Raw genomic sequence first — 13,292 nt, forward strand, 5'->3', positions numbered from 1 at the left:
TTTTTGTTAATAATTTGCGACAAACTAATTCGTGGCAAAATTTGTCGCTATTTTGCCACGAACATTGTTCGGGAACGAATTTAGCAACGAATTTTTATTAATTCGTCGCAAATTAGCAACGAATTATAAAAATAGTTACGGATGTGCGGCAAAAATTTATTACAGGTTGGCCTCCTCACAACTGGCACAATGCAAATTGTATCTAATCCACGGCTGAAACCTGGTATATCTACCACAAACTCAGCCTTGCAGAGTTCCTTCTAACCTTTGGCAACAATAGTACATGCTTTAATATAAATTCTCAGTACAGAGCTGAGCTCTCGAGGGAACCCTGAGCTTCATATCCTCGGCGGCCCACCACACCTTCCTCGAGATCTCCCGCCACCCCTTGTACACCCGCACCACCGCGAGCAGCTCCGCCGGCGGCAACCTCCTCAGGACCTCCCACAAGCACCTGGCGGGCAACCCGCCGGCGTCCGCATCCCCGTCCACGAAATCCCGATCCCACTCGTCGAGATCCGGCTCCACCTCGTCGAAGTCCTCCTCCTCCTCGTCGGCGCGGACGTCGAGGTCGTCGAAGGAGAGCACGCGGCGGATGAGAGCGAGGACGGCGTGAGGGCGACAGCGGATGCGGAGGAGGCGGCAGCAGCGGCGGCGTTGACGGGCATGGAGGAGGCTGCGACAGTGGCAGCGGCGGAGGAGTCGGCGGCGGGGAGGGGGAGGAGCCGGCATGGCAGGAGCGGCCCTTCTTGGAGAGGCCGCAGCGGCTGCAGTTGTAGCTACAGCGCTTCTTGCCGCGCTTGGCGGTGGTGTCGTCGTCGGAGGAGGCGGCGAGGGAGTCGGAGGGGATTTTTATTCCCCCTTCGCTCGCTCTTTTTTTTTAGAGGGAGTCGCAAATTTGCGACGGATTTTTTTTTCCGTCGCAAAATTTGAGATGGATTTTTTTTTCCATCGCAGATTTTGTTTCCGTTGCAAATTTGCAACGGAATTAGCGATGGAAATGTTTTTACCGACCAATTTTTCAAATCCGTCGCTAATTCCGTCGAAACCTTGAGTAGATATGCTTCTACACTTTTACATATAATGTGACTAGCATTACGAATACTGTGGAGAAACATGATTGATGTGGATGTCATTGTTACAAACAAACTCGATTGACGCTTTCTCAAATAACAATAGGGCTCTGATACCAAGTCAAGAATGTGATAAAAAAAATTAAGAGCAAAAAATATATATATATCATTGTCAAATGAAGAGTACACGAACCTATTTATCGGTTTTATAGGATGACTATCTAAAAGGGAAAATATCAATTACAATCAATTAAAGGAAATATAGGGAATCTTCTAAATATTTCTCTAATAGAATGCATGCCCTCTATTCACTTATCATTCGGATGTAACCCTTTAGGAGTAATTCATCTAATTGGTTAGATCAAATTGATTAGGTCTAAATAAGAATATCTCTTTTATAAGATCTCCTATAGATATCCCTATATAGATACATTGACTTTACATTTCATATATCCACCCGATTCCGATCTATTTGAAAATTGCTATAATTTATTTACCCATATATTTACTCATACATAAGAGCTACGTGCGGAGGAAACCGCCACATTCAACTAAATAGATATCTGCGTTATCTATAGCTAAGTCTTGAAAAAAGAAAAGATAAGATTTGCACCTATCGAATCTAAAAAAGCTTATTTGGGATGAGAACATTTTAAGAGATTATCTAATATCTTGAGTTTATAATAGATCTTCTTATCTAATTTGAATTTGTAAATCTAATCTCTCTTAGAATTGGACGTGTAGCAAATCGTCCAATCTCTTTTGAATTTGAACTTGTGACAATCATCCAATTCGTCTCTACTTTCGTCGCAAAATGGTAAATTTCATTGCACAAATTAGCGACAGAAAATAAATCAGTCGCAAAATTCGTCGCAAATTTACGACGAAAAATTAGTCGTCGCTAATTTGCGACGGAATTAGCGACGAAAATTTTCCATCGCAAATTTATGACGAATTTTGCGACGGATTTATTTTCCGTCGCAAATTAGCGACGGAATTTGCGACAGATTTATTTTCCGTCGCTAATTTGTGACGGAAAATAAATTCGTCGCAAATTTGCAACGGAAATTTTTCGTCACTAATTTGCGACGGAATTAGAAATCTGTCGCAAAGTTTGTCGCAAATTAGCGACGAAAAATTTCCGTCGCAAAATTCATGTTTTTTTGTAGTGCTTGTATGGTGCTGGTCTAAACTACCAACATGGAATGATCCTGTATAGAAGACAGTAAAGTAGGCCATTTGAAATTTAGAAAAAAAAATGCACGGAAACAAAACTGCATAAATATCCTAGCAATTCATTTTTCAGAGAAAATGCCACCATAATCATCTCCCTAAAAGCACATAACTCAATCAAATGATATTCTCTTGATCTAATTGGTGGCTGTGCAACATATGGAAGCCATTCTCTATTCAAAACCAACCCAATATAATATAGAGGAAGGATCCAACCATACTTTGCACCGCCACCAAAAGATTTACCTACTAACATGCGAAAATGCATTTGGCGTGCCCACTTGTTTTCCACTTTCTCAAGAACCGGAAATAAATTGGTAAAAAGTTTCAATTAACCTATTGAAATGAGAAGAAAACTAAGGAAAAAACCCTTCATCATTTACTGAGACCAAACCATAATTAGACCAATATTATGGGGAGATATCAAAATGTGCATCTTGAAAACATTATGCCATCTGACCAAAAAAAAAAATCATCATTCCAAATGGATTGCAAAAAGAAAAAGGTCAATGGAAACCGGTTCGGAAAATTTTTTAATGAAAGAATACTAAAAATCCACTCAAAAAATCAAATGCGTGCCCTATCTTAACTAGGTCAAAGAAATTCGTAAGTTCAATAATTAGAAGTTAACGGGTTGATAAACATTTTTTCACTTGGTGAAAGTAAAACAGATCCCCAAAAGGAGAGAAAATCAGCAATGCCAAAAAGCCTCACTAAAGATCCTAAAAAGCATAAACTTGAATCAGATTCAACACTAAACAAGGAATACATCAATACCCACTTTTCCCAAACATAATAAAAAAAAAGAGATGAAAGAAGAAAAATAAGAGAAAACACCTTCAATCTTCATTGACCGAAACCCATTACAAGGAAAATTACCACATTACTCAATGTTAAACAACACTCCAAATTTAATCAGTTTATCCAAGGGCCACGCTTTTTCCACTCCCATTATTACTAAAACACTCCCTATAATAGTATTGTGACAATATTAACCTTTATGGGTTTCATTTGTTTAAGGCATATTTTTTCTTTGTACGTGGTGTTTCGTTTGTTTTCTTCTCTCTCTTTTCTCACGAGTCCCACTTTCCTTCTTCTCATTTACTTCTCTCTGCACACGTATATCCCTCTCTGCTCCCCCTTTCCATTTATCGCTTCAACATCGACAATGGCGTCACAGCAGTCACCGTGGCACTCTCTTGTGCTGTACTTGTTTGAAGGCCTGGCATTAATGCTGGGGATCATAGGCTTTGCTCTCTTGATATTGGCCTGTTCCTACTGGAAACTCTCCTGCAATTCGAGGAACACCCAAAGAGATGAAGAAAACAGGGTGAAGCAAAGACGAGCGATGGAAAAAGGGCACAATAATGCTGTGGAGGTGTATGAAGAGAAGACAATGGTGATAATGATTGGCAATAAGACACTTTCCTCGCCACGCCTATCTAGCAAAGGCCCTTCTTTTGGTGATTCTCAAGGCAACAATAATGGCGATGGTCAGAGCTTCGTTGCAAAGGATGAGAAGGAAGACAATTTCGACAAGACCAAAGCGGTTAATAACATTAACAATGATGATGATAATGATGATGATGTTGGCAATCATGCTGTTCACGGTCATAACTAAGAGATGAAGATGCAAGCACTCCAACCTTCGACCGGCGAGGATGACAAGCTTCAGTCGAAAGCCTCTCCAACCGAGGAACTCTCCGACTACTCTTCCCGTCGACAACCAGCCAAAACCGAAACCAAAGCCAAAGCTTGAGAGGATTGGAATCGAGATCTCGCCAATGCTCTTCAAGTCAGACAAGGAGAACCGCTGTCCCACGCCGCCGCGACTCCTCTGGCGAAGGTGGAGCAACTAGATGTGTCTCTCGCAGAGGAGTTGATCGTGATGAGGAAGAAGCTAGAGAGGCTGAGGGTGGAGAGGGAGAGGACGGAGGTGATAAGAAGAGGCACACGTTCTTAGCGATGAAGATGAGGGAGGTCGAGGAGAGAGGCGAGGTCTAGAAGCTGCTTGAGATCGAGGTCGATCGGAATACGAATGGAAGCACTCAAGCTTACGCTCTTGGAATCGATGACGTGGAGATGATTTTGAGCCTGATTTTGTGGAGATTTGCCGACTGAGAAATTCTAGGGTGTTTGTGTTCTTTTTTAGTTGAATGCGAGAGCATTGCCGATTCCATCAAGAGATCTCAGATCAGATACCAACAAAGCTAAAACCATGATCGAGTTAGGAGGGAACGGAGAAAAGTAAATATGAAGAAGGAAAATGGGACCCACGAGAGAGAGAAGAAAACAAACGAAAATGATAGGCCAAACAAAAAAGGAAAATACTTTCATAAAATTGCTTAAAAAGGTGGGATCCAAAAATGCTAATATTGTCAAAACACTATTATGGGGAGTGTTTTAGCCATAGTAGGAGTGGAAAAAGCGCGGCCTATAAATTTTCGTGTGGGTATTTCGGAGTACTTTATTTGCATTCAATCAAATCAGTTTGGTTAATGCCGATCTTATCTCGGAAAAAAAAATGGTAAGGTTTATAAAGCTTGACATGAAATTGATTGACTTGAATGGATGAAAATGTCTTACTTAAGAAGATAACTTCCCATGAAAATGGTCCTGTCGGGACATCTTAAGCTTATCCCTGATCTCCTTCCCATGCAAGGCTCGAGTTAGCATCTCTTTCGCATATAGCATCTCTTCGTGCACGATAGTGTTTCTTGATGTTGCAGGATCACAAATTGAATTAAAAGATTTGCTCTTTGTGGCTGCATCTGATCATGTTATCTGGAGGCTTCATCCATGAGGCATTTCTGCAGTTGGTAGCGCACGGAATTCTCTTAGACATGGTGTGAATTGGTCGAAAGTAGTAATCCTAGCATACCAACACCACTCCATTATTTTCCTGGTTGGCTGCGCCGAATAGCCTTGCGACCAAGGATAGAATCTTGAAGCGGCATATGCAGGTTTTCTCCATTGTGTTGCTTAATGTAATAATGATGTAGAAGACAGAGATCGCTCTTTTTTCAGCTATCCTGGTTTCGATTAGAATCTGGACCGCTGTTTTGGAATCGCATCTCGTTTGTCGAAATCCTGATGCCTGGAATAATGAGGTGACTCGTGCTTTACAAATCGTCCTAGAATGCCTTTACACATACCATTTAAATTGCTAGGAGTCAATGTTTACATGACTCCACCTCATCTGTCGATGTTCAACTCGATTGTGCGGAGGATGAAGAGCGTTGTCGGGAGAAGGATTCCTGGTTCCATTGATACTAGGAGGAGAACGTGGTCGGACAGCAACAGAACATCATGTTCTGGACAGTACCTCTCTGAGTTGTGTAACAGGAGTTGCTTCCCTGATTTTTCCCCGATAGTTGGACGTGCATCACCAACCCGACATACTTTAGCTTGACGAATCCACCGAGTCAACTCTCGCGCTCGACTTTTTCTTCACGGCCTCTAACCGTCCAACACACACGAGGAATATTCACGTTGTCTCTTCACGAAAAGCTTATCATTATGGTCTGCGCAACATCATCGTATACGAAACGATTCTCTTCAATAGGGCATATTGCTACGCCCTGCACACACTTGTCCCCGTTTGAGATTCCCATTTGGTAGGAGGGAGGGTCCCCTAAAGCGGTGTAGTTACGGACAGAATGGCCTTTCTAAACTGCTCTTGGGTTAGGTTGATTAAAAAATTACAATTCATCCAAAAAAAAAATTGGACGTGCTTTGCAATATTGAATTGCACATATTCGCTGGAAATGAGGTTGGAAAGTCCTTTTCTACGTTCCCACCATTCTAATTCTTCTCACAACGAACTCATGTCCATAAGGCCTTGTTTAGGAAACACTAAAAAAGACATGAGACCAACCGTCTTATCTTACCATATATTTTTCCGAAGCATCTTGTTTTTGACGCTTTTGTCCTCCACCAAGAATTGTATCAGCACATTTGAAACTTTCTGTGAACCTAAGCGTGTCGAAAAATAGAGGGTCGGATAAAAATAACTATTTCTTTAAATTTTTTTATGTTTTTGATAAAGACGCATTGTTTGTTTTAATAACAAAATATTACGAGTGCTAGGGTTTCAAACTTCTTGAAAATTTGACTCGGACGGGATAAACATGTCGGCTCTTCTTTTGGGCTTAAGTCTGATCACAGGCTCGACCAAGGCCAACGTTAACGTCCGTAATATAGATAAATCATTAGGGGCTATGATGTTCTAATTTCTAATAGGTGAAACTTTCTCCGCTCAGACCTTTAATTAGTAGGTGACACACATACAACATTTGTTAAATTATGACTCGAGTTTGAGCCATTTACGAAACGCGACTCACTTGGATAAATTTCAATATTTGACTGTGAAGATATTTTTCTATTGGAGATAATATTGAAGATTGCTCACGAAAGGAAATCCTCTCCAGGTACGTACTGTGGACGTCTTTAGCAATAAGGGCATATTGGACACTAAAGGACGAAATAGGGGCACTTTTAATAAATATATTAAAGGTTTATTTTATGGAGCAAAGAAACAACAAAAGGGAAGTTCTGCTCACGTTATACGAAGTTTTGCTAATTTGTCTCAGAAGGACTTTCTTGTCTTTTTGGTTTTGACGAAAAGGGTTTGTTCTGGAGAGGAATAAAAGGGCACGCGTCTTCTTCAATGAGAGTGAGCCGCCGTATAGGGAAGTCCTCTACAGAGCCGCAAGAACAAAGAAAACAGAATGCACAAACGTTCTCAAGGCTCGGCCGCACGAAGAGATCCAGATTTGTTTTGTGAGTTTATATTGTCCAATTGAGTTGTTTATTGGTAAATACTTTGGGTTTGGGCTTAAATCTAGGTGTGGAAAACACTCGAGCGTTAAGCGAATTGTAACTCTGATTCTCCGATTATAGTGGATTATTTGTTGCTAGCTTTCCCCGTGAATGTAAGTACCAATATTCGGACCGAATCACGTAAATCTCTGGTGTCCTTTATCGTTCATCGTTTATTTCTCTGGTATTGTCGCATTGACTTAATTTGCAAGATCCTATCGTTTCCGCATTATATTACAACAATTGGTATCAGAGCTTGAGGGTTGGATTTTCTAGATTGTGATTTTGGGCTTTTGCTTGTCTAATTATTATCTGGAAATTCTGCTATTGCAATTATATCTGGAGCGAAAGTTGAGATTGAGAAGTTTAACGGGAGAAACAACTTTGAGTTATGGAGCGTTAAGATGCGTGCGCTATTGACAACCCAAGGTTTGGCCAAAGCATTAGATGGCGAAGATGGGTTACCCATTATAATGAAAGCGGCTGATAAAGCAGAGCTAATGGAGAGAGCAAAGAGTATAATCCTACTGAATTTATCGGATGAAGTGTTAATAGAGGTGGTTGAGGAGAAGGATGCCGCTGCATTGTGGGCAAAATTACAGGCACTCTATGTAACAAAGGGTTTGAATAATCGCTTGTACATGTTGAAGAGGATGTTTCAATTTTGATATATTGAAGGTACGTCGATCAGATCCTACCTAGATGAATTTAATAAACTCATGATGGATTTGAAGAATGTCGGTAAGATACTTGATGATGAGGAACAAGGCATGATGTTGTTGACTTCTTTACCGGAATCATGGGAGCACTTTACTGATTCACTACTATAGGGGCGTACTACTATTACCTCGGAAGAGGTAAAGTCAGCATTGTTCTCTAAAGAGTGGCAGAGGAAGTTGCGAGATGACAGTCTAGCGCAGGATGTAGCGCGAGGACTAGTGATTCGAGGTAGAGAACAACATCGAGGGTCCAGTAGCAGCAAAGGTAAAAGCAGGTCAAAGTCACGCAATAGAAAGTCTAAAGGACGCGTGAAGTTCTTTGAATGTCACGAGGAGGGGCACATCAGGAGAGATTGTCCGAAGCGGAGAAATAGAGGTGACAAGCAGAATGCTACAAGCAGTGTGGCAAACGTTGCTGAGGAGAGCATTAGTGATGCAGAAGCCGTCTTGTGTGTGACTACTGGTTCGTTAGGAGACGAATGGGTGCTAGATTCGGGGTGTTCTTATCATATGATGCCTCATAGGAACTGGTTTACTACTTACCAGACTGTAGATGGTGGTAGAGTCATGATGGGGAATAATGCAACCTGCAATGTTGTGGGGATAGGAACAGTTCGGATTCGGATGCACGATGGGGTGGTACGTACACTGACAGACGTGAGGCATGTACCAAAGTTTAAGAAGAACCTTATTTCTCTGGGGACACTCGATGATATCGGGTGTAAGTACACCGCTGAAGGTGGAGTGCTTAAGGTCTCTCGAGGTGCCATGACAGTGATGAAGGGAAAGAAAGTGAATTCTCTCTATCATCTACTGGGAGAGACCGTGACCGCAGCTGCTGCAGTTTCATTAGGTGAGTCAGATTCTGACTTGACTCAATTATGGCATATGCGTTTGGGGCACATGAGTGAGGCAGGTATGACAATGCTGAGTGATAGGGGGTTGTTGAAGGGTCATAAGACAGGGAAGCTGGACTTATGTGAGCACTACATCTTTGGGAAGCAGCGCCGGATTAAGTTTACAACAGCTGTTCATTCGACCAAGCGACCGGTTGAGTACATTCATTCAGACGTCTGGGGCCCGTCTCCGGTTCCTTCGAAAGGAGGTGCCCGATATATGTTGACATTTATCTACGACTACTCTAGAAAGGTATGGGTTTACTTTCTGAAGCACAAATATGATGTGTTTGATCGGTTCAAGAAGTTTAAGGCATTGATTGAGAAACAGCCAGATAAACAGATCAAGCGTCTGAGAACTGATAATGGCATGGAGTTCTGTGGTAGAGATTTTATCGAGTTCTGCGAGAAAGAAGGGATTGTGAGACACCGCACAGTGCCCGGGACACCACAGCAGAATGGCGTTGCAGAACGGAAGAACAAAACTTTACTGGAGCGAGCTCGGAGCATGCTTTCGCATGCAGGAATAGGTACGGAATTTTGGGCCGAAGCAGTGAACATGGCATGTTACCTAGTTAATCGATCTCCATCATCTGCTATAGAGTGGAAGACTCCTGAGGAAGTATGGTCAGGGAAACCTGTTGATTACTCCGGATTACGAGTATTCGGATGTCCTGCGTATGCTCATGCGAGTGATGGTAAGCTTGAGCCAAGGGCGAAGAAGTGCATATTTTTGGGTTATACACATGGGGTGAAAGGCTATCGGCTGTGGTGCACTGATCCCAGATCACCCGATTTTCTAATCAGCAGAGACGTGATCTTCGACGAGACTGCAATGCTTCAAAGGAGGGGTCTTGAGACACAACCAGTAGAGCAGACAGATCGTGGTGTTAGTAGTGAGGTAGAGATTCAAGTGAAGACTCCAGAGACCTCAAAGGTAACAGAAGTTGAGACTATAGATAAAGCCGCAGTTCCTAAAGTTGGTGATAATGAACAACCAGCAGAGCTACAGCACACTATAGCTGCAGGTAGACAGAGAAGGCAAATTAAACCACCGGTACGTTATGGTTATACAGATATTGCTTATGCATTGATTGTAGGTGACGAGGTGGAGACAGATGAGCCTTCGTCTTACTCTGAGGTGATGGCTAGTTCTGAGTCGTCGCAGTGGCTAGGGGCTATGAGTGAAGAGATGGAATCACTTCATCGGAATCAGACATGGGAGTTGGTCAAAGTACCTAAGAGCCAGAAGATTGTCGGTAGCAAGTGGGTCTTTAAACGGAAGGAGGGCATTCCCGGTGTCGAGGCAACGAGATATAAGGCGAGACTTGTGGCGAAGGGGTACACACAGCGGGAGGGCATTGACTACAACGAGGTATTCTCTCCCGTGGTAAGACATACTTCTATTCGTGTTTTACTTGCCTTAGTTGCTGCACAGGATCTCGAGCTGGAGCAGTTAGATGTAAAAACAGCGTTTCTTCACGGTGAGTTGGAGGAATGGTTTTACATAAGACAGCCAGAGGGATTTGCTATTTCGGGTAAGGAAGATCATGTTTGCTTATTGAAGAAATCTTTATATGGGCTGAAACAGTCTCCTAGGTAGTGGTATAAGCGTTTTGATTCTTTCATGGCTAGTCAGAACTATTCCAAAAGCCAGATGGATAGCTGTGTTTATTATAGGAGATTGGAGGATGGGTCTTTGATATATCTGTTATTATATGTTGATGATATGTTGATAGCAGCTAAGAATATGTCTAATATTGTTGTGCTGAAGAGGTAATTGAGTGCTGAGTTTGAGATGAAAGATTTAGGTGCTGCAAAGAAAATTTTGGGTATGGAGATTTTGTGTGACAAGACTGCAGGAATTTTATGTCTTTCTCAGAAGAAATATATTGAGAAGATTATTGCACGATTTAATATACAGTCACTGAAATCTGTAAGTACACCTTTGGCGATGCACTTTAAACTTTCAGATAAGTTATCACCGTAGACTGAGGAGGAGGAGGAGCATATGTCTCGTGTTCCTTATTCTAGTGCAGTGGGTAGTATTATGTATGCTATGGTATGCACTAGGCCTGACATTTCACAAGCAGTGAGCGTAGTTAGCCGTTACATGAAGCGACCTGGTAAAGCTCATTGGGAAGCTATGAAGTGGATCCTCAGATATTTGAAGGGGACAGCAGACGTTGGAATTGTGTACCGAAGGGACAATAATGGCAGTGAGACCACTGGTTATGTGGATTCGGATCACGCAGGCGACTTGGATGAACGCAGGTCTTTAGCAGGGTACGTATTTACGCTAGCAGGTGGTGCAGTTAGTTGGAAGGCATTCTTACAGGATCACGTTGCCTTGTTTTCGACTGAGGCAGAGTACATGGCACTGACCTTTATAGCGAAAGAGGCGATATGGCTAAAAGATTTACTCTCGGACTTTGGGTTAGATCAGAAAAGTGTTGATATACACTATGATAACCAAGGTGCGATATATCTGGCATACAATCCAGTTTATCATGAGCGAACGAAGCATATCGACATCAGGTACCACTTCATCCGAGATGTCTTAGCGAAGGGTGTAGTTGTTAAAAAGATTGCGACAGAGAAGAACCCAGCGGACATGATGACTAAGCTTGTTCCTTTGGCAAAGCTCAAGCTTTGCTTGAGCACAATTGGCGTCTGTGGAGAGTGAGCGCCCGTCGAGGCGTTGGGAGAGCTAGCATGAATGATGAGCACTATAATTTGGCTACAAACGTCGAGCCAAGGTGGAGAATTGTTAAATTATGACTCGAGTTTGAGCCGTTTACGGAACGCGACTCACTCGGATAAATTTCAATATTTAACTGTGAAGATATTTTTCTATTGGAGATAATATTGAAGATTGCTCACGAAGGGAAATCCTCTCCAGGTACGCACTGTGGACGTCTTCAGCAAAAAGGGCATATTGGACACTAAAGGACGAAATAGGGGCACTTTTAATAAATATATTAAAGGTTTATTTTATGGAGCAAAGAAACAACAAAAGGGAAGTTCTGCTCACGTTATGCGAAGTTTTGCTAATTTGTATCAGAAGGACTTTCTTGTCTTTTTGGTTCTTACGAAAAGGGTTTGTTCTGGAGAGGAATAAAAGGGCACGCGTCTTCTTCAATGAGAGTGAGCCGCCGTATAGGGAAGTCCTCTACAGAGCCGCGAGAACAAAGAAAACAGAATGCACAAACGTTCTCAAGGCTCGGCCGCACGAAGAGATCCAGATTTGTTTTGTGAGTTTATATTGTCCAATTGAGTTGTTTATTGGTAAACACTTTGAGTTTGGGCTTAAATCTAGGTGTGGGAAACACTCGAGCGTTGAGCGAATTGTAACTCTGATTCTCCGATTATAGTGGATTATTTATTGCTAGCCCTCCCCGTGGATGTAGGTACCGATATTCGGACAGAACCACATAAATCTCTGGTGTCCTTTATCGTTCCTCGTTTATTTCTTTGGTATTGTCGCATTGACTTAATTTGCAAGATCCTGTCGTTTCCGCATTATATTACAACAACATTAATTAAATGAATGTGTGTTATTCACATTAATAACACCAATCTGAAAAGGGAACAGGATTGATCCTTTCCTTAAATCGGCAGATTTCGACAAACACTTTCTATTTTGGAAGTTGAATAGTTGAATCCGATCGACCTGATTGTCTGAGTATACAATTTGTCCTAAAACTCAACCAACCATCATCTGTACATCTTAAATAGTGTATTCCGAACCATACATCTGTTTTTACAATATTTATAAAAAAAGTCGTAAACCTCTCAATTGACCAAACATTTTGACAATTTACCAATGTAATACTTCCGGCCAATACTGGCCGGAAATTGCTCATGCGGATGCAGACTGTCTTACGTGGCATAGCCGGCTAACAGTTGACACTAACATATACAATTTATGCAATTTTTTTAAAACAATTGAGATTTTTCTCTTTTTTTTTCCTTTTTACTTTTCTTTTCTTTCCTTTTTTTTTTCTTATTTCCCTCTATCGGTTCACGGCCTTGGCAGCGTTGACGGAGGTCGCTGGCCACAAGTGAGGGACGCGATGCCCTTGCCTAGCCCAAATCTAGCAGAGGCGTCATGGCCCTATGCCCTCGCCAAATATGGGCAAGGGATCGCGAGCCCTCGTTGTGGTCGGTAAGGGTTTCACGGCCCACGCCCAATGCCAGCAAGGATTGCTGGACAATAATGAAAAAAAAAATTGCAAAAATAATCCACATGAAAGCCAATCGTGTCACGTAGGACGACTGGCAACTGACGTCCACGTAAGTGATTTTTGGCCAAAATTGGCCGGAAAAACTACATTGGCAAATCGTTAAAGGTTTAGGACTAAATTAGCCAAATCGAAAGGTTTAGAAGTAAATTGGCATCCGTAAAATAAGTTTAGGACTTTTTTGGTAATTTTCCCTAAATCTCCAAAGACTTGCACTTTATGTGATTTGTGACTTATTCAAAAACGAGAAAAAAAAACACATTGTAATTAGATTTGTTGCTGTTTGATGATTTTGCATGGACATGA

The 13,292-nt window shown here is 41.9% G+C and overlaps 1 protein-coding gene across 1 annotated transcript; it reads left to right on the forward strand.

Moving 5' to 3' along the window:
* Nucleotides 1-3,332: 3,332 nt before the first annotated feature.
* LOC130137355 (protein GLUTAMINE DUMPER 1-like) lies at nucleotides 3,333-4,523 on the forward strand. The gene has a single exon (XM_056308235.1). The coding sequence runs from the start codon at nucleotides 3,475-3,477 to the stop codon at nucleotides 3,925-3,927; it is 453 nt and encodes a 150-aa protein (XP_056164210.1). The 5' UTR covers nucleotides 3,333-3,474; the 3' UTR covers nucleotides 3,928-4,523.
* Nucleotides 4,524-13,292: the final 8,769 nt, after the last annotated feature.

Source organism: Syzygium oleosum, unplaced genomic scaffold (genome assembly GCF_021117445.2).
Source record: "Syzygium oleosum isolate NSW1041296 unplaced genomic scaffold, Sole_v2.1 Sole_v2.02, whole genome shotgun sequence".
NCBI classification, from domain to species: domain Eukaryota; kingdom Viridiplantae; phylum Streptophyta; class Magnoliopsida; order Myrtales; family Myrtaceae; genus Syzygium; species Syzygium oleosum.

Coding starts and splice junctions, on each gene's coding strand:
- LOC130137355 (XM_056308235.1), top strand. CDS start 3,475: ATGGCGTCACAGCAGTCACCGTGGCACTCTCTTGTGCTGTACTTGTTT.